The sequence below is a fragment of the Schistocerca nitens genome, chromosome 5, assembly GCF_023898315.1.
Source record: "Schistocerca nitens isolate TAMUIC-IGC-003100 chromosome 5, iqSchNite1.1, whole genome shotgun sequence".
NCBI classification, from domain to species: domain Eukaryota; kingdom Metazoa; phylum Arthropoda; class Insecta; order Orthoptera; family Acrididae; genus Schistocerca; species Schistocerca nitens.
Window position 1 is genome coordinate 395,016,138 of NC_064618.1, and position 24,739 is coordinate 395,040,876.

Consider the following 24,739-nt stretch of genomic DNA (forward strand, 5'->3'; position numbering starts at 1 on the left):
AATTATGTTAATACTATGCCATTCATTAGCTCCTGTTTTGAATGATGACTTCTGATGGTTTGTAACTGGCCAATGAGTGCCAATGTTCTCTGTAAACAGATTATTTATGAACATTATTCTGTAATACTTCATACATGATACAGAAATGTTCAGGAACTGGGCGATGAGTGCCACCAATTACTCATATCAGTTGTTAGACTAGTGTAATTCTCAATGAAGACTAGTATGTCCTTCACCTTCTGAACTAATTACCAGAAATTACTGCAATATCCGTTTGTCCTGTCTATCCTCATGATCATGGAGCACTATATTTGGTTTTTGCACTAATTCTACGTTGGTGTACCTTACAAGAACGTGGTGTTGACACGACATGCTGTCCACCACCTTGAGCGATGGAGATGTTATTATGGTCCCACTGTTTGGTGTACCTAATGTACTACCAAAATGATAACATGGAATATTACTACGTCATTTCAGTGTCTTGGCTACACTGATTAATACTTCAAGGAAAAGAACTTCAGATTGTGTCACTTGGTGTTGTACTTCTGTGGAAAGATATGGACTTTCAGTGCAGCTGCGTGCAACCTAATGTGCTACAACCATGATGCAATCCTTCCCATTCCTTTCCTAGTTCTTGTAAAATGGTAAACACTTATAAAATGCGTTTAAATTCTTGTAAAATGATAAAGACATATACAGTGCGTGTGCACTTCATTTCATTTGTTAACAAGATCAGTTGTCCTAAATATGCTAAAGACTTATACAGTGCGTGTGCTCTTTATTTTACTCCATGATATGTTATGTAAAAATGCTAAAGACTTCTACAGTGCGTGTGCACTTTATTTCACTCCTTGATATGTTTATTTGTTGTAAAAATGCTAAAGAGTTTTACAGTGAGTGTGCACTTTATGTCGTTTGTTAATATGATTTGTACTCATTGCATATACTTTTGTGATTTGCTGATATATTCTGAACTACAGTGCGTGTGCACTTTTGTCATTTCTCAATATGATTTGTACTCATTGCCTATACATTTGTGATATCCTGATATGTTCTGTACTACAGTGCGTGTGCACTTACATTTTGTCATTGTCTGATATGTTCTGTATTCAGTGCATGTGCACTATATTTTATTTCATGTTCTGCACTTATATATATATGTATATATTTTGTGATTGTAAACTTAATTAATTAAGAAAAGTTTGTTGCTCATGGCAAGTCCAATTGACTCACCATCGCTGCCAAATTCTTGCCCCCCCCCCCCCCCAGTGGAGGGTTATGTAAGACGTATGCGTTGCCGGCGATGGGCGAGGCATGGCAGAGTCTCTGACCAGAGAGTAGTAGGTAGGTAGTTGTTGCTTGTCGCGAGTCGGCGTCAGTCGGCTTTAGTAGTCAGTCGGCTTTAGTCTTCTGTCCGTGCTAGTCTGCTCTGCTCGGGACTCTGGTCAGAACTCTGGAGGATGAGTATTGTTGTAGAAGGTAAAGAAGCAGCCTTGCGCATATCTAGTAATGTATATTAATTGTCATTTAATTTCTTTAAAAAAATGCCCCAATAATAATTTTTATAATATAAAGTAACTTTTTTAAAGAAAAGCATTCATTTCAATTTAAAGAATATTTCCAATGCATGATCATTCCTTCCAAGAATAAAAAAAATATATACGCCAGCATTACACGAAGCTGTGTCGAAAATTATTATGTAAGAGCAGATATATTTGCAGTTTTTATTGAGGTAAGAAGTTTTCCTTTTTTTATTCAGAATACAGGGCCAAAAGTTCATTTAATTATTATTTTTGTTGGGAGGTTACACGTGGTTCATTTTTATTTTAATATTTTTTGTGGGGGCGTTACACTTGGTTCGTGGTTTCCATATAAAATATTAGTGTGGGGAGGCTACAAGCATCATATACCTTATTTGCTAATTTGACTCAATTCTGTAATAAACGGAATACAAGGTTGGTGTAAAAGTTCGTAGCGTTTTTATTTTACATCTCGGTATTCCGATTATTTATCGATTGTCAGGTTTTCTTTTTTGGAGTTAAATGTTGCTGTTTGAGTTTACATATTGTCATTTTATCATTTGAGGATAGTGAGTGGAGCTGTGGACGCTAGAAAATGGGGTGCTAATTGGAGATCTCTCTATTGAACTCAAAGACTAGTCTGCTTGAGTTCAATAGAGGGATGACAGCAGCAGAGGCAGCCAAATATATTTGCGCCGTGTATGGGGATAATGCCGTTGGACAGAGCACGGCAGGAAAATTGTTTTCTCTTTCAAAGGAGCGTCGTTTTGACATTAATGACTCTCCACGTTCAGGAACACCTCCAGGGTTTGATAAAGATCGTTTAAACGATGATCCACGTCAGTGCACTCGAGAACTGGCGTTGGGGAACGTTCAAAAATCGGGTGTATGGGTACCGCATGCACTAAGAAATGATTCAAATGGCTCTAAGCACTATGGGAGGTCATCAGTACCCTAGAACTTAGAACTACTTAAACCTAACTAACCTAAGGACATCACACAGATCCATGCCCGAGGCAGTATTCGAACCTGCGACCGTAGCAGCAGCGCGGTTCTGGACTGAAGCGCCTAGAACCGCATGTACTAAGCCAAAATCATAAAAATCAGCGGGCGGCCATACGTGAATCCCTGCTTGCTCGTCATCAATTGGCTCGTGAACAACACCGACGATTTCTATCCTTTTTCGTTACTGGTGACGAGAAATTGCGTCTTTATGCTGGCACAAGGAAAAGACAGGAATGATTGAGCCCAAATAAAAACAGCAACTTCCCATACAGCGACCTGCACGCTTCCAAGAAACAGTATGTTATACATACGGTGGCACAGGGACGGTGTTGTGTACTCCGAATTGCTTTCCCGTGGTGTAACCATCATTTTTAACTCTGATTGTCAACAACTGAGACGTTTTGCAGACGCAGCCCAAGAATAACGACCAGGAATACAGCGTGAAGTGATGCTACGCCACGATAACGCCCACCTGCATTCTGACAGACTGAGAAAAAACACTATACAGGTGTTGGGTTGGGAAGACATTCCCGATCTAGCTTATTCATCTGATCTTGCACCAACGTTTTCGCCTTATCCGTTCTCTACAGAAAAACCTTCAAAGGACTTCCTTTCCTGTTGAAAATGCACTCAGAACATGGCTCGACGAGTTGTTCGCCACGAAACCACATGATTCATACGGCTGTGGAATCGAAAAGTTACCCCAACGTTGGCAGAATATTGTAAATAGTGGAGGAGAATATATTACTGATGACTAAAGTCTCTGTTATGTATATCTGTTGCGTTTATTAAACTTACGGAAAAACGCTACCATCTTATGCACCAGTCCAACACCATATGGCATATACCATCTCCTCTCGTGAAGTTTCAGTTCGTTTCCTCCTTCCCTTCTGGGTGATTCACATTTTTTTTTTCATGTAGCGTAGATTGAATTCTTAAGTTTATTACAATAATGTTTCAAACTGAGCATTTATTGTAGGTTCCGAAAATAAAAGAAGAGCTTGAAAAATTTACCTTACTGACGGGAGCCAAATATTAGGAATTGACTCTTACAAACAGGAAGGAATCTTAGGAAATAAACACAGTTCATTACTGCACAGAGTGGAGACATGCTGACCATTCAATAACACTGCGGTATTTGCCACCATCCGGTCCACCGCACTTTCCAAATACGCACGCCGCCAGTCACGTCGCCGCGTTTCCTATAGCGGCCACATCGGCATGAGGGCGCCGCCACGAGCGATTACGCCGTTGCGATTTATATGCAAGCAACCAGTGGCGGGTCTACTTAAGTACAAACGTCGACGCACAGAGCCATATTTTGTGTGTTTGCCACTTCATAAGATTTATAGACATACATTGCGACAGGGCTCGCCACCTAAGGGAAAGTCATTATGTTGAAGACTGAATTCTAAACATATGCATCTGTATGCATTTCAACGCTCACATTTACTGTTAGCAACTAACGCTCCATCTACAACCAACAAAGTTATGAATTACTTTTACTGTTTGATATCAGATGTAGAATAAATTAATATCTGAATTCTCCGTTCACGAACCGCATCTGTTTCTCGCTCCTCTATCCACCAATGAACCACAAAGCGTGTGAAGGAACTTAAACAAACACAACGTAAATAAAAGAGGAAAGAATATCAAACGTTTATTACGCTACAAAATAACAGTTATAAGAAATATTTGCAGAGTTCATTGATGCCACAATGTGCATGTTTTATCGTGAATGTTTGGTCAGCAGTACAAGCTGTACTGCTGTACCCTCCTGTCCTTGTTTTTCTTCTCTCAACTGGTGAGCTGATCCTTTCAGCACTGTAACGTAAGGAAGATGGGTACTCCTACTCTACAACCTCCAGTTATGAAGTCACGAAAGGCTATGTTTCCTGCAATAAAATCTTCTAGGTCAAAAGTTCAGTTCTGTTTATTACTGCCCGTGACGCACTTTTAAATGCAAACTTCAGTTTTTACGCGTAGAATCACTTTATGAAAATCATCACGAACAGATCACTACAGTTATGACACGTCACTCCACACGCTCGACGAAGACAGTCCCTCATTGTGGTGGAACGGAAACACTCTCTAGTTGGGAGTTCCAGGAATACCACGAGTCACATATGTCCCATTTTATCAATTCTCCTACTTCTTTCTCAGAGTTTAATGTACGTATTCAACATCGTGGGCGGAATACTATCTGACGTAAGACGACGGACGGCGCCGGGAGTAGAGGTGGAGAATCCGCTCACAGCAGCTTGGTGGTGGTGGGCTGCTGGGGAATGCCGTTGCTGTTGACGTCAGTGCGGGGGTGGGGCGCCTTCTCCGGCAGCTGCAGAGGCTCCATCTCGATGTCGGCCGGGCTCTTGGCGTCGCCCGGCGCCCACGGCTGCTGCTCTGAGCTGCCCAGCACCAGGTACACAGCTGCGCCCACCACGTAGAACGCCGCCGTCACGTACAGCACCACAGTCCACTCCTCGCGCGTACCCTGTGCGACACAAAAGTAGCTTTCACACACAAACAATTTTTGTCACAGAAGCTCACCGTATGGCACATTATCATGACTGAATGTGATCCTGATGATGTCTAACTTGTTAAGTGTAGGTCCATATCTTTCTCCCTCTTCTCTCTTTGTCTGTCTTCTACTTGCACCTATGTCTGTCATCTCATTCCACCCCCCCCCCTCCCCGCCCTACAATGAATTCTAATACCATTCGCTCAGTATACCAGTCGCCGCACAGGTAGCCTAGGTATCAGCCGCTACAAAAGCCTTTTTACCCCATCCCTATGGGAGCTAGGCGGTACTTATTCCCACTGTACTACTTCGCAGTGGTGTGTGTGCCAAATATGGTTGATCCATAAGAATGGAAGACCAAGAATTAAGTAAGGTTACCTGTACGTTTTAATGTGAACATAGAAGAAGCAATGACGTAAATAAAGGAAAGGTTCAAAAGTTGAATAAAAAGTATCCGGACACCTGGCTGAAAATGACTTAAAAGTTCGTCGCGCCCTCCATCGGTAATGCTGGAATTCTCTATGGTGCTGTCCCACCCTTAGCCTTGATGACAGCTTCCACTCTCGCAGACGTACGTTCAGTCAGGTGCTGGAAGGTTTCTTGGGGAATGGCAGCCCATTCTTCAGCTGCACTGAGGAGAGGTATCGATGTAGGTCGGTAAGGCCTGGCATGAAGTCGAGGTTCCGAAACATCCCAAAGGTGTTTCATAGGATTCAGGTCAGGACTCTGTGCAAGCCAGTCCATTACAGGAATGTTACTCTCATGTAACCACTCCGCCACAGGCCGTGCATTATGAACACGTGCTCGATCGTGTTGAAAGATGCAGTCACCTTCCCCGAATTGCTCTCCAACAGTGGGAAGCAAGAAGTTGCAAATTTTACTGTTGCCGCTACACTCGATGGCAGATGACATTCACCGGGAATTCGCCAGATCCACAATCTGCCATCGGATAGTCACATTTTGAGCCGTGATTCGTCACTCCACACAACGTTTTTCTACTGTTCAATCGTCCAATGTTTACGCTCCTTACGCCAAGCGAGGCGTCGTTTGGTATTTACCGGCTTGATGTGTGGCTTATGAGCAGCCGCTCGACCATAACATCCAAGTTTTCTCAACTCCCGCCTAACTGTCACAGTGTTTGCAGTGGATCTTGACGCAGTTTAGAATTCCTGTGTGATTGTCTGGATAGATGTCTGCCTATTACACATTACGACCCTCTTCAACTGTCAGTGGTCTCTGTCAGTCAACAGACGAGGTCGGCCTTTTCTGCTGTAAGCATCCCTTCACGTTTCCACTTCACTATCACATCGGAAAACAGTGGACCTAGGGATGTTTAGGAGTGTGTAAATCTCGCGTACAGACGTATGACACAAGTGACACAGGAGAATATATGAGCTAAATAACTTAAGCAGAATGACACGGTAGTTCCTTTGGAAGGGCATGGCAAACATCCTTATCAATCTCTCCCAAATTCCAGTTTTCATTCCATCTTCTTCCGTCTTTAATTGCCTTGTCAGATGTTTCCACATCATAATCGTACACAAATGACCCGTAACCAGAAAACTGTGACCTACCATTAGTTACTAATGGGGCTTTTACTTAATGAAGAAGTTCCCAAGCTTGACAGTGGCTGATGTCCAAAGCCAAGAATGCCGTCAATCTACAGAGGAGACTGCCTGCATATCAGTTGTGTGCCGCACCTGTAATATTGCTCAAATGTGTGGGACTCGTATCAGTGCTAATCAAAACTAATAGAGAATACTGAACGTGTATAAGGGCAGCACGGAGGATCTCAGGTAGATGTAGGAGTAGAAGTTATTTCCAAACATGTAGGAGACAACATATACCATTATGAGAAAGTCACTTGCCCTTAAGGTACCTTTTTTTTTAATCATCTGTCTTTTGACTGGTTTGATGAAGCCCGCCACACATTCCTCTCCTGTGTCAACCTTTTAATCTCAGAGTAGCATTTTCAACCTACGTCCTCAGTTACATACTGGATATATTCCAGTCTCTGACTTCCTCTACAGTTTTTATCCCCTCGAGCTCTCTCTAGTATAATGGAAGTTATTTTCTGATGTTTTAATATATATCCTATCATCCTGCCCCTCCTCCTTGTCAGTGTTTTACATATATTCCTTTCCTCGTCTATTATCAATCCACCTACTTTTCAACATTCTTCTGCGCCGTCCACTTTGCTTCACCACCTTTGTCTGCGTGTGCAGTGCGGCCGGTGGCTGCTGCAGCTCATCTGGCTGGCTCTGTGTTGTGCTGATTTGCTGGTAAGCCTTCTGCATCTCGCCTCGACGGTATTTCGCTTTCGGGCCAGCGTCTCGCTTTTGCTCGTTGATTATAGGAGCGTCCTTGTTACATTGCACACATTTCTTTTTCCATCGCCCAACTTTGCATACATTGACTATGCACTCTACGGACGTAATGGTTTTTGCTGTGAAGGTTGAGCCTTCCACATTCTCCGTCATGTTGTATACTATTGTTTGGCTCTGAGCATTATGGGACTTAACATCTGAGGTCATCAGTCCCCTAGACTTAGAACTACTAAAAGCTAACTAACCTAAGGACATCACACACATCCATGCCCGAGGCGGGATTGGAACCTGCGACCGTAGCAGCAGCGCTGTTCCGGATTAAAGCGCCTAGAACCGCTCGGCCACAACGGCCGGCATACCATTGTTTAGTGTTTGTTACCAGTACCGGTGTGGCCGACCGGTTCTAGGTGCCTCAGTCTGGAACCGCGCGACCGCTACGGTCGCTGGTTCGAATCCTGCCTCGGGCATGGATGTGTGTGATGTCCTTAGGTTAGTTAGGTTTAAGTAGTTCTAAGTCTAGGGGACTGATGACCTCAGATGTTGAGTTCTAGAGTTACATGGGTCCCGCTAGGTAGCAGGAGTGTGCGCCGATAGTGTCGGGACAACAGAAAGCGTTTCGTGTTCTACGTTTTTCACAGTTTCGGTCAGTAATAACTGTTCACCGTCACTTTCGTACTGAGTATGGTGTGGATCCCCCTACAGCACAAGAGCATTAGATGATGCGCATGAGCAATTCCGAGAAACAGTTTGTTTGTGTAAAGGCAAATCGCCGGGCCCTCCCCAAGTGTCTGACACAGATATCGTACGCATCGGCCATAGTTTTTCCAAGCAGCCCGCAGAGATCCGTTCGCCGTGCAGCTCGACAACTCAACGTGCCCCTGATGTCCGTCTGGCGTGTGTTACGTCGCCCTTTACACATGAAACCATACAAAATTCAGCTGCTGCAAGTGAATCGTGGAGGCGAAATACAACGTGTCGAGTTCTGAAATTTCGTTCTTGGCAAGTTGAAGGATGGCAGTTTTGTTCCACGCTTAGTGTTTAGTGACGAGGCAACAGTCCATTTAAATGGAAAGGTGAACCGTCATAATTTGAGAATATGGGGTACGGAACAACCACATGAAGTTGTACAACATGAGAGGGACTCTCAGAAATTTAATGTGTTTTGTGAAGTTTCACGGGGAAAGGTGTATGCGGAGAGCACTGTTACAGGAAGCATATATCTCGATATGCTTCAGAACTTTCTTTTTCCACAGTTGGAGACTCATTCGAACGACTTCATTTACCTTAAGTGAACAATGGACTGGTCACACTGGACCAAATGATTCAGCCTTACATTAGTGACCTGAAAGGTCACCTGCCTGTATGTGAGTAAATATCATGGGGGTTTATAAAAAACTCTGTTTGTGCGCCTCCGTTACCAACGACAATGAATGTATTGTACTCACAAATATAGTGGGGGAAAACGGCTGTCTATACACCTTTGTACGAGCCATAATTTCTCTTATCTTCGTGGTCCCTACGCGAAATTTGCATTAGTGACAGTAGAAACGTTCTTCACTCGACTGACTTTCCATTACCGGTCATTTTCGTAGATGCACATGTATTGATCAGCAGTGGAGGAAGGCTGCAACCATGTCGAATTCGTAATATTCGCATAACATCACATAATAGCAGCTGTAGAAGCTGTAACTCAAGACATGCTCGCTGCAGTGTGGGATCAATTTGAATACCGCATTGACATATGCCGTGCATCTCAAGGAGGACATATTGAGTATCTATGAAAAGGTACAAAAAAAAGCTTTTTGAGTTTCTCGTTCATCAAAAAACAAAATTCATTGTATATGTTTATTAGTTCCAGAAATATAGACTCGCCAAATCGGATAATTCTTTTTGCTACGCCCTGTAATTTGTGAAAAGGATTTGTTCAAATGGTTCAAATGGCTCTGAGCACTATGGGACTCAACATCTTAGGTCATAAGTTCCCTAGAACTTAGAACTACTTAAACCTAACTAACCTAAGGACATCACACACACCCATGCCCGAGGCAGGATTCGAACCTGCGACCGTAGCAGCCCCGCGGTTCCGTACTGCAGCGCCAGAACCGCACGGCCACCGCGGCCGGCAAAGGATTTGTCTTTCTTTATTGCATCCCTTGTGTTTCTCTGTAATGATACATTCCAATTTAAATTAGTACAATTAAAAATAAAACACAACCATGGAGAAAGAGCCGCCGGCCGGTGTGGCCAAGTGGTTCTAGGCGCTTCAGTCTGGAACCGCGCGACCGCTACGGTCGCAGGTTCGAATCCTGCCTCGGGCATGGATGTGTGTGATGTCCTTAGGTTAGTTAGGTTTAAGTAGTTCTAAGTTCTAGGGGACTGATGACCCCAGATGTTAAGTCCCACAGTGCTCAGAGCCATTTGGAGTAAGAGCCACGTTACTTGACAGGATAGGATAGGTAACTATTAGGCGTTTCCGGTATCTCGGGTGTGATGTGGCTGGTAACTGAGACGGAGAGTTGTGGACGGCGGCAGCCGTGTACTCACGTTGGTGGTGAGGTAGCCGACCATGGTGGGCGCGAGCACGCCGGGCAGGTTGCCGAGCGCGTTGGCGGCGCCGGTGAGGGTGCCGGCGAGCCGAGGCGCCAGGTCGAGGAAGGAGAGCACGTAGCCGCCCGTGAAGGCGAGGTCGGTGACCGCCTGGCCCGCAGTCAGCACCAGCACCGCCCAGAACTGCTGCTGGCACGAGAGCGACGCCACGCCCACCAGGCTCGCCGCCGCCCCCAGCGTGCCTGGCGCACAAGTACAGCCCCGCCTCTAGCTCAGCACACACCTCTCAAACCCACACATTTAAATTTAAGAAAAATAAAATTAATCATTGAGGGTTTAAAATTTCCTTGATGAAGCACCCTTGTCTTGTTGATACCGTACCTACACCCTTATCTTTTGGACCCAAGATCACAGGTGGCACGGGAGAGGAGTGAACTTTTGGCACCAGCAGAAAAGATGCAATTTTACTGCGTGATCCGCTTTAACGGTGAACATGTACAAGTCGGGTGACGTGGCCCCTGTTGACGCGAGTAGGAGCGTAAAGTAATTATTCTACGATCTAATATTGTGCAAGATGTAGTAACATACACTGATAAGCCAAAACATTATGACCACTGCCCACCGCGAAGTTGGATGGCGCCTGGTGGCGTTGCGGACACGTGACGCGGTAACAAAAGTATATAAGCGGAGCATACACGGACGCGGGGTCACCCTAGCGAAGATATGGGCTGCAAATGGAGAAGTCCAATGAGATAAGTGAAACTGACAAGGGCAGATTATTATTACGCAGAGCCTGCGAACGAGTATCTCCAAAACGACGAAACTGGTCGAATGTTCACTTGCTATTACTGTCATTTGCATCTACGGAAAAAGTTATGAGGACCGTGACACTACCGCTAGACGCTTAATTGTTGGATGCCCATGACTCTCCGCAGACCGAACGAGGTGGCTCAGTGGTTAGACACTGGACTCGCATTCAGGAGGACGACGGTTCAATCCCGCGACCGGCCATCCTGATTTAGGTTTTCCGTGATTTCCCTAAATCGCTCCAGGCAAATGCCGGGATGGTTCCTTTGAAAGGGCACGGCCGACTTCCTTCCGCATCCTTCTCTAATCCTATGAGACCGATGACCACGCTGTCTGGTCTCCTTCCCCAAACAACCCAACCCAACCAACTCTCCGCAGAACGTGGGTTTCGGAGAGTTGTCTGCTCTGTAAAGTAGGATAGATGGTGATCTGTGCCATCTCTGCCAATAGAGCACAATGTTGGTGCACGCACAGATGCTTCGGAGCACACAGTTGATGGTACATTGTTGAACATTGAGCTCCGAGGCAGACCGTTCCTATGTTCACATGCTGACCCAACGACATTGTTAATTACGATTGAGGTGGGCACGGAACCATTGAGATTTGACCACCGATCAAGGAAAACGTGACGACGGATGAATCACATTTTTGCTACACTAGGTCGATGGTCGTCTCCACAAACGCCATCATCGAGGTGCAGCGCAACGCGGACACAGGCTGGTGGGGGCAGCGTTATGGTGTAGGAGGCATTATACTGCCCTTGTATGGGACCTGTGGCAGTAATAGAAGAGACACTGACAGCTGCCAACCACCTGAATCCCTTCGTGCTTGATGCCTTCTCCTACGGCGATATAACCTTTCAGCAGTATAATTTCCCATGTCTCGGAGCCAGAACCGTGCTACGGCTGTTAAAGTGAATTCTTGTTCATGTCTCGGCGAGCAAATTCGCCTGATGTAAATCCTATGGAACCCACCTGTGTCGCTTTCGAGTGCCACCACCACGTACGCAAATCAGCAGTCCATCATTTACGCGTATTGCAAGACCTGTCATAGATACCTCCACAAACGTACCAACAATCTGTAGGATCCCTGATTCATCGGCCGTGGTGGCCGAGCGGTTCTAGGCGCTTCAGTCCGCCCACCCCGAAACTTAAATCCCATGGAGCACGCGGGGTATGCGTTGAGGGGGCGTGTTGCAGCACGTCCACACCCACCAACGACCATCTAGCAGTTGACAACAACGCCTTACGCAGGAATGGAACGCCCTACCACAAGAACTGCTTACTAACCGTGTGACCAGTAAGGCAGCACTTTGCAGAACATCCATTGCCATCCGTTGTGGTTGAACATCCGATTAAGAATCATTTAGGGCCTGTCGGTATGTCCAAAAGGCCCATCATAAATCACGGTGACTTTAGTGTAATTAAATTCTCTGAATGAAACTGTCATTTCTGTTTGTCGCATTGTGTATTTCTTTCTGTTACCATCTGCACTGTACTATACTGTACTGTACTGTAGCAGTTCTTTCTATGTAAGCTCCAAATTTCATCAAGATAAGTGTCCTGGCAATGACACATCATGCGGAAATCACTTTCACCCTTACATTTTGCGCAGCGAAGTACACTCATGCTCATAAATTAAGGATAATACTGATACACGGTGAAACAACGCCCTGCTGGGCGGTTTGCGGGTTTCAGTCACCCCGGGGTATGACCATGCGCTGGCAGCTGTCCACATACGCAGAGGTGTGTTGGTGCATGTCAGAGTACGGTGCAGCGAGTAAGTGTGCAGACGTTTTCAGATGTGCTAATGGCGACTATTCGTTGAAAATGGCTCAAAGAACACATACTGACGATTTTATGAGGGGTAGAATTCTAGGGCGACTGGAGGCTGGCCAAACACAGCGTGTCGTAGCACGGGCCCTACATGTGCCACAAAGTGTGATCTGAAGATTATGGCAACGATTCCAGCAGACAGGATACGTGTTCAGGCGCTACACTACCGGACATCCACAGTGTACAACACCACAAGAAGACCGATATCTCACCATCAGTGCCCGCAGACGGCCACGGAGTACAGCAGGTAACCTTGCTCGGGACCTTGCTGCAGCCACTGGAACAGTTGTCTCCAGACACACAGTCTACAGATGACTGAGCAGACATGGTTTATTCGCCCGGAAACTTGTAAGGTGCATTCCAATGACACCTGGTCACAGGAGATCCCGTAAAGCCTGGTGTCAAGAACACAGTACATGACCATTGGGAAAGTCGTCCCAGGTTATGTTCATGGACGAGTCCAGGTTTAGTCTGAACAGTGATTCTCGCCGGGTTTTCATGTGGCATGAACCGGGAACCACATACCAACCCTTAATGTCGTTGACCTGTATGGAGGTCGTGGTTTGATGGTGTGGGGTTGGATTATGATTGGTGCATGTACACCTCTGCATGTCTTTGACAGAGGAACTGTAACAGGTCAGGAGTAGCGGGACGTCATTTTGCACCAGTATGTCCGCCTTTTCAGGGGTGCAGTGGGTCCCACCTTCCTCCTGATGGATGGTAACGCACAGCCCCACCAAGCTGCCGTCGTGGAGGAGTACCTTGCAACAGAAGATATCAAGCGAATGGAGTGGCCTGCTTGTTCTCCACACCTAAATCCCATCGAGCACGTCTGGGATGTTCTCGGTCGCCGTATCGCTGCACGTCTTCAAACCTCTACGGCACTTCAGGTGCTCCGATAGGCACTGATGGAAGAATGGAAGGCTATACCCCAGCAGCTGCTCGACCACCTGATCCAGATTATGCCAACCCGTTGTGCGGCCTGTGTACGTGTGCACGGTGATCATATCCCATATTGATGTCCTGCTACATTCGCAGGAAACAGTGGCGTTTTGTAGCACATATGCTTCGGGACGCTTTCCTCAACTTATCACCTGTATCGTGGACTTACAGATCTGTTTCGTGTGTGTTCCCTAAGTGCCTATGCTATTAGCGCCAGTTTTGTGTAGTGCCACGTTGTGTGGCACCACTTTCTGTCTCTTCGATTACTGCCACAGGTCCCATACAAGGGCAGTATAATGCCTCCTACACCATAACGCTGCCCCCACCAGCCTGTGTCCGCGTTGCGCTGCACCTCGATGATGGCGTTTGTGGAGACGACCATCGACCTAGTGTAGCAAAAATGTGATTCATCCGTCGTCACGTTTTCCTTGATCGGTGGTCAAATCTCAATGGTTCCGTGCCCACCTCAATCGTAATTAACAATGTCGTTGGGTCAGCATGTGAACACAGGAACGGTCTGCCTCGGAGCTCAATGTTCAACAATGTACCATCAACTGTGTGCTCCGAAGCATCTGTGCGTGCACCAACATTGTGCTCTATTGGCAGAGATGGCACAGATCACCATCTATCCTACTTTACAGAGCAGACAACTCTCCGAAACCCACGTTCTGCGGAGAGTTGGTTGGGTTGGGTTGTTTGGGGAAGGAGACCAGACAGCGTGGTCATCGGTCTCATAGGATTAGGGAAGGATGCGGAAGGAAGTCGGCCGTGCCCTTTCAAAGGAACCATCCCGGCATTTGCCTGGAGCGATTTAGGGAAATCACGGAAAACCTAAATCAGGATGGCCGGTCGCGGGATTGAACCGTCGTCCTCCTGAATGCGAGTCCAGTGTCTAACCACTGAGCCACCTCGTTCGGTCTGCGGAGAGTCATGGGCATCCAACAATTAAGCGTCTAGCGGTAGTGTCACGGTCCTCATAACTTTTTCCGTAGATGCAAATGACAGTAATAGCAAGTGAACATTCGACCAGTTTCGTCGTTTTGGAGATACTCGTTCGCAGGCTCTGCGTAATAATAATCTGCCCTTGTCAGTTTCACTTATCTCATTGGACTTCTCCATTTGCAGCCCTTAATTTATGAGCATGAGTGTACATCACCGTGCCTTTCCGTTGCACGCAGCCATGTGACCCTGTAGTTGCGTACGTGAGGCACTGAAGTGGCGATTCAGTGGGCAGTTATTTTGATACGAGTTCAACTCTTGCAATTTCAGCTCTTAACAATGACGCCGGAACAGACGTATTGACCCAGGCTATGTTTAATGTAGTAGTCTTTACAGTTGCTATAGTTACTTGCTCATGTTGACAGACTTGTGACGACCTATAAGATTCCAGTCAGGAAACGCTCCCTTTGGCAAGTTTGTGAAACCACAGGTAAAACAGGCAAACTAAAGAAGTTGAGTAAGGAAAACAGAAGGGGAAGACTCTCCACTAAGGACAAAAATAAACCAGAAACACCGATTTCCCGAACGTATTTGATACGAGTTCAACTCCTGCAATTTCAGCTCTTAACAATGACACCGGAACAGACGTACTGACCCAGGCTACAAAAAACAGCATGTCCCTCATTTATTAGCTTGTACAACAATGGTTTGCGTACCAATTTTCACAATCTTAGTACTGTGTAAAATACTGACAACTGAGTGCACACTTCGATTTTAGGTCATGTAAATTATGGCGCTATCAGAGACCCGCAGCTTTGTGGCTATTGCAATTTTAAAATTAATTGCGTGACCCATTTACTTCTCAATATTTTCGGATGCAGCTTTCTAAAAGCTAAATTTCTGTGAATTGCAATTACTTGGACGGTATGCTAATGCAAGTGTATTACTCACTGGTGTCAACAAATTACTATTACTATACTAACATATTTTACATATTTTATTGTAAACAAATTATTATCGTTATCTTAAAACATGGCTAATGTTTAATAGCAACTCACGCTTTCTTATGAAGCAGCTTCACAACGACTGGAATTCACGATTTCAGTTTTAAGGTGCTATACGATAAGCTCGTCGATCTGAAAAAAGCGTATGGGGCCTGAAGATGGCAAAATGAATTGCCGAAACTGCTTGCTTGCAGAATAAAATAAAATATCTTAAAGTGTACGGCTATTGGCAAAGTTTATTGGCATTGAAAAGTACTCCAGGCATTAGTCGAATCCATACCACGTCGTGTTGCGGCACTTCTGCGTTCTCGAAGGGCTCTACACTATGTTAGGCAGGTGTGCAGTGTGTGTGTGTGTGTGTGTGTGTGTGTGTGTGTGTGTGTGTGTGTGTGTGTGTTTATGTATTATATATATATATATATATATATATATATATATATATATAAAATTAAAATCACAAAAATGTGGCATGTTAAAAGTGGGAGTGACAGAGAAAGTTGTATTTGAATCCGCTCTTGTGGTAACGATGTTCTTCAGTAAGTAAAAGAGAAAAGTCTGCTCAAGAAAGAGATTCCACTCAAATGGCGAATTAACGAGCACGTTATATGCACAGCTTGATGCGGAATCAAACAGGTTCTTACACTACTGGCCATTAAAATTGCTACACCACGAAGATGACGTGCTACAGACGCGAAATTTAACCGACAGGAAGAAGATGCTGTGATATGCAAATCATTAGCTTTTCAGAGCATTCACACAAGGTTGGCGCCGGTGACGACACCTACAACGTGCTGACATGAGGAAAGTTTCCAACCAATTTCTCATACACAAACAGCAGTTTAACGGCGTTGCCTGGTGAATCGTTGTTGTGATGCCTCGTGTAAGGAGGAGAAATGCGTACCATCACGTTTCCGACTTCGATAAAGGTCAGATTGTAGCCTGTCGCGATTGAGGTTTATCGTATCGCGACACTTCTGCTCGCGTTGGTCAAGATCCAATGACTGTTAGCAGAATATGGAATCGGTGGGTTCACGAGGGTAATACGGAACGCCGTGCTGGATCCCAACGGCCTCGTATCTATAGCAGTCGAGATGAGAGGCATCTTATCTGCATGGCTGTAACGGATCGTGCAGCCACGTCTCGCTCCCCGAGTCAACAGATGGGGACGTTTGCAAGACAACCATCTGCACGAACAGTTCGACGACGTTCGCATCAGCATGGACTATAAGCTCGGAGACCGTGGCTGCGGCTACCCTTGACGCTGCCTCACACACAGGAGCGTCTGCGATGGTGTTCTTAACGACGAACCTGGGTGCACGAATCGCCATACTGGCGTGCTGATATGGGGTGCCATTGGTTACACGTCTCGGTCACCTCTTGTTCGCATTGACGGCACTTTGAACAGTTGACGTTACATTTCAAATGTTTTACGACCCGTGGCTCTACCCTTCATGCGATCCCTGCGAAACCCTACATTTCAGCAGGATAATGCACGACCGCATGTTGCAGGTCCTGTGCGCGCCTTTCTGGATACACAAAATGTTCGACTGCTGCACTGGCCAGCACATTCTCCAGATCTCTCACCAAATGAAAACGTCTGGTCAATGGTGGCCGAGCAACTGGCTCGTCAAAATACGTCAGTCACTACTCTTGATGAACTGTGGTATCGTGTTGAAGCTGCATGGGCAGCTGTACCTGTATACGCCTTCCAAGCTCTGTTTGACTCAATGCCCAGGCGTATCGAGGCCGTTATTACGGCCATAGGTGGTTGTTCTGAGTACTGATTTCTCCGGATCTATGCACCCAAATTGAGTGAAAATGTAGTCACATGTCAGTTCTAGTATAATATATTTGTCCAATGAATACCCGTTTATCATCTGCATTTCCTCTTGGTGTAGCAATTTTAATGGCCAGTAGTGTATGTGTAATGGTGTAATGGCCACGTCTAATGAACAGTTTGTAACTTGTTCGCGTCTCAACAATACGGGATACATACGGTAAAAAATTTGGTTGCTATTTTTACAGCCGTAGAACCCATATGTGAGATTCTGCAGCCGCAGAGCACTCCCTGCTAGAGAACAAGGAGTCTGTTGCAGCATGTGTGGGGTAGCGACGTACCGACAGTGTGGTTGAGCTTTCTGAGGTTGGTGAGGCTGAGCCCCGTCCTCTTCTGGCAGCCGGTGAACGTCAGCGAGACGATGATGCGCACCACCAGCACTCCCAGGTACGGCAACGCAGACAGCATGCCGTTCTGAAAGCAAGAGAGTAAGCGAGTGAACGCCAGGTCTGCATGTGCTGCAGACTGACACACGGTAGCAGCCAGTTTGTCTGTCTGTAGAACACAATAAAGTACACTTCTCCCATGAAACCCTGAGACAAATATAATAAAGGATTCTATTAGAAAGAAGAGTCTGTGTGTTCACGGCAGAAGCATCTAAAAAGCGCAATGATGTGGGATTCGCAACATTACTCCTTCTCCTCCTTTTCCTCTTCTTTATGACCATCGTCTCTTATCAGTTTTACCCTAAATAACCCATTTTATGTAGGGGGAAAAATCATTACAGTAGATCTCGGATGCTCCACTCTTGGTCCGACCATCACATTCCTGGTGTTTGTTAGGACTTTTCGATTACTCGTCGTCCGCGATGTTGATCAGTAAGCAGTTGACAACTGATAGGCCTGGTAGTTAGATCATTTTATAATGAAATAATGTGATTCTCACTCGATGTATAAGTTTACCGTGTACGAATTTGTTTTCTAAATTATTAACAGTATTCTTCTCATATATTAATATGCGTAAAACTAAATTATCGTGTCAACTACACATGTCCTTACCAAGTACTGAAAGTGCTTGAAAGGTTAGGTAAGACGGCTGAGGTTGTAGCTGGCATAACAACTGTTAAAAACTGGGCAACGACTACGCAAGCTCTTGAAAGTCATACAGTGACGATCGATGATGTGGAAGGACTGAAAATACGAAAGACTTTGAAGAAGCCTAAAAGTGTGATTCTAGAGAATGCTTTGTGGGTGTGGTTTGAGCAGGGGAGCAGAAAAGGAACTTCGTTGTCCTGACCAATTGTAAAATAAAAGGCACTGATTTTAAAATGAAAAGTTTGCAGCGAGTGAAGACTGGTTACATTGGTGGAAAAAATTCCATGCCATTCAAAATGTAATTATTTAGGGCGAGAAGCTGTCTACTGATGAAACAGCTGCCACTGAATTTGTTCAGAAATTGGGAACTTACATAAAGAGCTTAACCTGATCCCAGATCAGGCGTACAACGCTGATAAGTCTGGCTTGAACTACAAAATGCTCCCTAAAAGTATTCTTCGTGCACAAAACCAGTCCGCAACAGGTACAAAACTTGCCAAAGACATAATTACTATTGCTCTCTGTAGTACAGCTAATGGCAGTCACAAGATGCCGTTGTTTGTGATCGGAAAGGCAAAGAAACCATAGGCGTTCAAAAACGTTAATATCGCATCACTACCTGTATATTGTCGTAACCAAAAGTCAGCATGAATAGAATGCAGCGTCTTTGCCGTTACAAAATATCTAAAGGAAACAAAAAACACCTCAAACGCGTCACGTAGATACTTGACAGTGCGACATCTCATCAGTCTGAAGATAAACTTTAAAAAGTGAAATAAAAGATTTATTTCTTCCTGTCGACGTAACATGTCTAATCCAACCCACGGACCAGGCGGTCAGTGAGTGGCCGAAGAGACGATATCGTCGGAAATACATTGGATCAATTTTAGAGAGGACACAAGAAGGCAGCAGCTTGTTTCAAGCGACGAAATCAAGAACTATAAAATGTGTAATTTATATGCTAAAGTTTGGCAACAAATACCGGCATCAACACATGGAAAATCTTGGCATAAACTGTGCTCAAAAACGAATGAAATTAAAGATGAAACACCAAAAGAAATGAGTGAAGAGAAACAAGATGAAACATACCATGTAACAAGTGACGAAAGTCAAGACGTAGACACTCCAGCGATTTTGAAACAGTTGCAAACGTTAGAACAGGATGTTGAGCCCAGTGAGTGGGTCAGTACAGATGATGTTGACCGCACAACGGAAGAAGATTTAACTGACGAACAAATCATTGACATTGTAAGTCGAAGAATCTATGAGAACGAGGATAATGACGGCGAAGAAGACGATGAACCTACGGCTCGAGTACCACATAAAACTCCTGCCGAACAGGCCATGAAGGCCCATCCGTACCGACCGGCCGCCGTATCATCCTCAGACCACAGGCGTCACTGGATGCGGATACGGAGGGGCATGTGGTCAGCACACCGCTCTCCCGCCGTATGTCAGTTTCCGAGACCTGAGCCGCTACCTCTCAATCAAGTACCTCCTCAGGTTGCCTCACAAGGGCTGAGTGCACCCACTTGCCAACAGCGCTCGGCATACCGGATGGTCACCCATCCAAGTGCTAGCTCAGCTCGACAGCGCTTAACTTCGGTGATCTGAGGGGAACCGGTGTTACCACTGCGGCAAGGCCCTTGGGGGAGTACCACATACAGATGGTAAAAACGCATTTGATATAGCTTTCCAGTACATCGAACGAAGCTCTTCGTTTACCCCAAAAGATATTTTTTTATAGGTAATGGCAACATCGCGGCAAAATGAAAGTTGCTGGTTGCTGAGCAAAAATTCATTAGAGATATTTTTCGTCGTGCTTAGGAACAGAACATTTTTTACCGTGTTAGCTCATGTTTTAAACAGTTAATTGTAGATCAGCTGTATGTCACTGCATTACTGTAATAAGGTAGGTACAGTTGTTAAACGTTTACTTACAGTAGAAATATCATACAGTACGATACAGATGTATTTTAGAGTACACACACTATTTTACATTACACTTCCCTATAAGAATTTTTTGTGTGTCAACGTTTTATTTTCGTTTTGTTTCTGCTTTAACATGGAATAATACAGGGTGATTCAAAAAGAATACCACAACTTTAAAAATGTGTATTTAATGAAAGAAACATAATATAACCTTCTGTTATATATCATTACAAAGAGTATTTAAAAATGTTTTTTTTTCACTCAAAAACAAGTTCAGAGATGTTCAATATGGCCCCCTCCAGACACTCGAGCAATATCAACCCGATACTCCAACTCGTTCCACACTCTCTGTAGCATATCAGGCGTAACAGTTTGGATAGCTGCTGTTATTTCTCGTTTCAAATCATCAGTGGTGGCTGGGAGAGGTGGCCGAAACACCATATCCTTAACATACCCCCATAAGAAAAAATCGCAGGGGGTAAGATCAGGGCTTCTTGGAGGCCAGTGATGAAGTGCTCTGTCACGGGCTGCCTGGCGGCCGATCCATCGCCTCGGGTAGTTGACGTTCAGGTAGTTACGGACAGATAAGTGCCAATGTGGTGGCGCTCCATCCTAGTGAAATATGAATTGTTGTGCTTCTTGTTCGAGCTGAGGGAACAGCAAATTCTCTAACATCTCCAGATACTGTAGTCCAGTTACAGTAGCACCTTCGAAGAAAAAGGGACCAAAAACTTTATTGGCTGAAATGGCACAGAAAACGTTCACCTTAGGCGAGTCACGTTCATACTGAGTTGTTTCCCGCGGATTCTCAGTGCCCCATATACAGACATTGTGACGGTTGACTTTCCCGTTAGTGTGGAAAGTTGCTTCATCACTAAACACAAGCCGGCCGAAGTGGCCGTGCGGTTCGAATCCTGCCTCGGGCATGGATGTTTGTGATGTCCTTAGGTTAGTTAGGTTTAACTAGTTCTAAGTTCTAGGGGACTAATGACCTCAGCAGTTGAGTCCCATAGTGCTCAGAGCCATTTGAACCATTTGAACTAAACACAATCTTTGAAACGAAAGATTCATTTGTTTCCATTTCAGCCTAGTCAACAGCGCCTCAAGCGAACAAATGTACAACTAAATAAAACTTTATAGCTCCCTTAATTCGCCGACAGATAGTGCTTAGCTCTGCCTTTTGTCGTTGCAGAGTTTTAAATTCCTAAAGTTGTGGTATTCTTTTTGAATCACCCTGTATTTTAGGTAGCATTCTAGTTGAATATTAAAAATTTGCTTTCCTGTGTTGTGATTTTGTCAACAGCCTTGCCGCAATGGTAACACCGATCCCCGTCAGATCATCGAAGTTAAGCGCTGTCGGGCTGGGCTAGCATTTGGATGGGTGGCCATCCGGTCTGCCGAGCGCTGTTGGTGAACGGGGGGCACTCAGCCCTTGTGAGGCAAACTGAGTAGCTATTAATTGAAAAGTAGCGACTACGGCCACTTAAACTGACATATGGAGGGGAAAGCGGTGTGCTGACCACACGCGCCTCCACATCCGCATCCAGTGACGCCCGTGAGCTGAAATGACACGGCAGGTACCGTTGGGCCTTCATGGCCTGTTCGTGTGGAGTTTAGTTAGTACTGTGATTTTACGGGACAATAAAAGTGATCCTCCGATAATCCTACATTTTTTGTGTTCCGATCGTGCTTTCGGTCCTGTAGCGGACAGATTAGAAAAGTTCTACTGTAATGTATTTCCTGACTGACTGAAACTGTGAACCAGACCGTGACTCGGACTTGGAACCTTTCAAAACAGCCGACATTCGATGCAGAGTGAAAAATACTTTCTGGGAGCAATCCACCAGGCTGTAGCTAAGCCATTTCTCCGCAATGCCCTTTCTTCCTGGAATTCTACTCCCGCAGTTTAGGCAGAAATACTGTGAAGTTTCGAAGGTAGGCCTGAGGTAGTCGCCCAGGTAAAGAAGCTGTGACGACAGGACTTGAGCCGTGCCTGGAAAGTTAAAAAAGAAAGAAAAAAATAAATAGCCAGTAAGATAATTGATCGCGAAAAGGCAGGGCCCGGGTTTTATAGTCCCGGTCCGGAACGGAGTTTTAACCTGCAAGGACGTTTCAAAACGGCACTCAGTTCGCTGCAGAACGGTAGATTCAGTGTGTAAATTATTAATTCTGTAACACATTAGGTGCCTGGAACAGCTATAACGGTAAATGAAGAAGATGCCCTTACGTAAAATAAGTTCCAGAATCGCCTAGGTATTTAGATGTTACGTGGATGAGAATTCAAATTGGGAAAAAGGAAGTATAGTTTACTAAGTTAAATACAATACTGGCCATTAATATTGCTACACCAAGAAGAAATGCAGATGATAAACGGGTATTCATTGGACAAATATACTAGAACTGACATGTATTTGCATTTTCACGCAATTTGGGTGCATAGATCCTGAGAAATCAGTACTCAGAACAACCACCTCTGGGCCGGCCAGTGTGAACGAGCGGTTCTAAGCGCTACAGTCTGGAACCGCGCGAACGCTACGGTCGCAGGTTCGAATTCTGCCTCGGGCATGGATGTGTGTGATGTCCTTAGGTTAGTTAGGTTTAAGTAGTTCTGAGTTCTAGGAGACTGATGACCTCAGCAGTTAAGTCCCATAGTGCTCAGAGCAATTTGAGCCAACCACCTCTGGCCGTAATAACGGCCTTGGTACGCCTGGGCATTGAGTCAAACAGAGCTTGGATGGTGTGTACACGTACAGCTGCCCATGCAGCTTCAACACGATACCACAGTTCATCAAGAGTACATCTGACTGGCGTACTGAGACGAGCCAGTTGCTTGGCCACAATTTACCAGACGTTTTCAATTGGTGAGAGATCTGGAGAATGTGCTGACCAGAGCAGCAGTCGAACATTTTCTGTATCCAGAAAGGCCCGTACAGGACCTGCAACATGCGGTAGTGCATTGTCTAGCTGAAATGAAGGGTTTCGCAGGGATCGCATGAAGTGTAGAGCCACGGGTCGTAACACATCTGAAATGTAACGTCCACTGTTCAAAGTGCCGTCAGTGCGAACAAGAAGTGACCGAGACGTGAAATCAGTGGCACCCCATACCATCACGCCGGGTGATACGCCAGTATGGCGATGACGAATACACGCTTCCAACGTGCGTTCACCGCGATGTCGCCGAAAACGGATGCGACCATCATGATGCTGTAAACAGAACATGGATTCATCCGAAAAAAATGACGTTTTGCCATTCGTGCACCCAGGTTCGTCGTTGAGTACACCATCGCAGACGCTCCTGTGTGTGAGGCAGCGTCAAGGGTAACCGCAGCCACGGTCTCCGAGATGATAGTCCATGCTGATGCGAACGTCGTCGAACTGTTCGTGCAGATGGTTGTTGTCTTGCAAACGTCCCCATCTGTTGACTCAGGGATCGAGACGTGGCTGCACGATCCGCTACAGCCATGCGGATAAGGTGCCTGTCATCTTGACTGCCAGTGATACGAGGCAGTTGACATCCAGCACGGCACTCTATATTACCCTGCTGAACCCACCGATTCCATATTCTGCTAACAGTCATTGGATCTTGACCAACGCGAACAGCAGTGTCGCAATACGATAAACCTCAATCGCGACAGGCTAATTTCTGACCTTTATCAAAGTCGGAAACGTGATGGTACGCATTTCTCCTCCTTACACGAGGCATCACAACAACGATTCACCAGGCAACGCCGTTCAACTGCTGTTTGTGTATGAGAAATCGGTTGGAAACTTTCCTCATGTCAGCACGTTGTAGGTGTCGCCACCGGCGCCAACCTCGTGTGAATGCTCTGAAAAGCTAATCATTTGCATATCACAGCATCTTCTTCCTGTCGGTTAAATTTCGCGTCTGTAGCACGTCATCTTTGTGGTGTAGCAATTTTAATGGCCAGTAGTTTAGATAGTTTGCTGTTCATATCAGTTCAGATCTCACAGGTAAATAAATTAACGTATTCCGGTTATTTTCACTCGCTTATATTTCTTCTTCTCGTTTTTCCTAGCCTTTATGCCGTATCTTCACGAGGTCGGCGTGTTAATCTTGGTTTTGCAATGAAACTTCCTGGCAGATTAAAACTGTGTGCCCGACCGAGACTCGAACTCGGGACCTTTGCCTTTCGCGGGCAAGTGCTCTACCAACTGAGCTACCGAAGCACGACTCACGCCCGGTACTCACAGCTTTACTTCTGCCAGTACCTCGTTTCATATCAGCGCACACTCCGCTGCAGAGTGAAAATCTCATTCATTTTGGTTTTGCAATGTTAATGGTAAATGGTGGCCGAGTGCCGCTGCTGTCGCCTCATTTAGCTAACAGGCGAAGTTCCCAGCTCCAACCGCCAAAACTGAATGAAATGTTTGTAAAATACGGGGACGTGTTTGTCCTGTCACCTATGTGCAAAACACTGCAATCGATATTTGCAGGTAAGCGAATCTACACACTACAGAAACACAAGACGCT

At 45.5% G+C, this 24,739-nt stretch overlaps 1 protein-coding gene across 3 annotated transcripts in view; it reads right to left on the reverse strand.

The window, feature by feature from the left end:
* Window positions 1-4,162: 4,162 nt before the first annotated feature.
* The window catches only part of LOC126259363 (uncharacterized transporter slc-17.2-like), a 531,434-nt gene continuing 510,857 nt past the window's right edge, over window positions 4,163-24,739 (reverse strand). For all 3 annotated transcript variants that reach the window (XM_049956099.1, XM_049956101.1, XM_049956100.1), the window contains 3 exons: window positions 17,563-17,695; window positions 9,915-10,159; window positions 4,163-5,016 (listed from right to left, as the gene is read on the reverse strand). In XM_049956099.1, coding sequence (XP_049812056.1) covers window positions 4,777-5,016; window positions 9,915-10,159; window positions 17,563-17,695 — 618 coding nt within the window. In that variant the 3' untranslated portion in view covers window positions 4,163-4,776. The remainder of the gene's footprint in view (window positions 5,017-9,914; window positions 10,160-17,562; window positions 17,696-24,739) is intronic.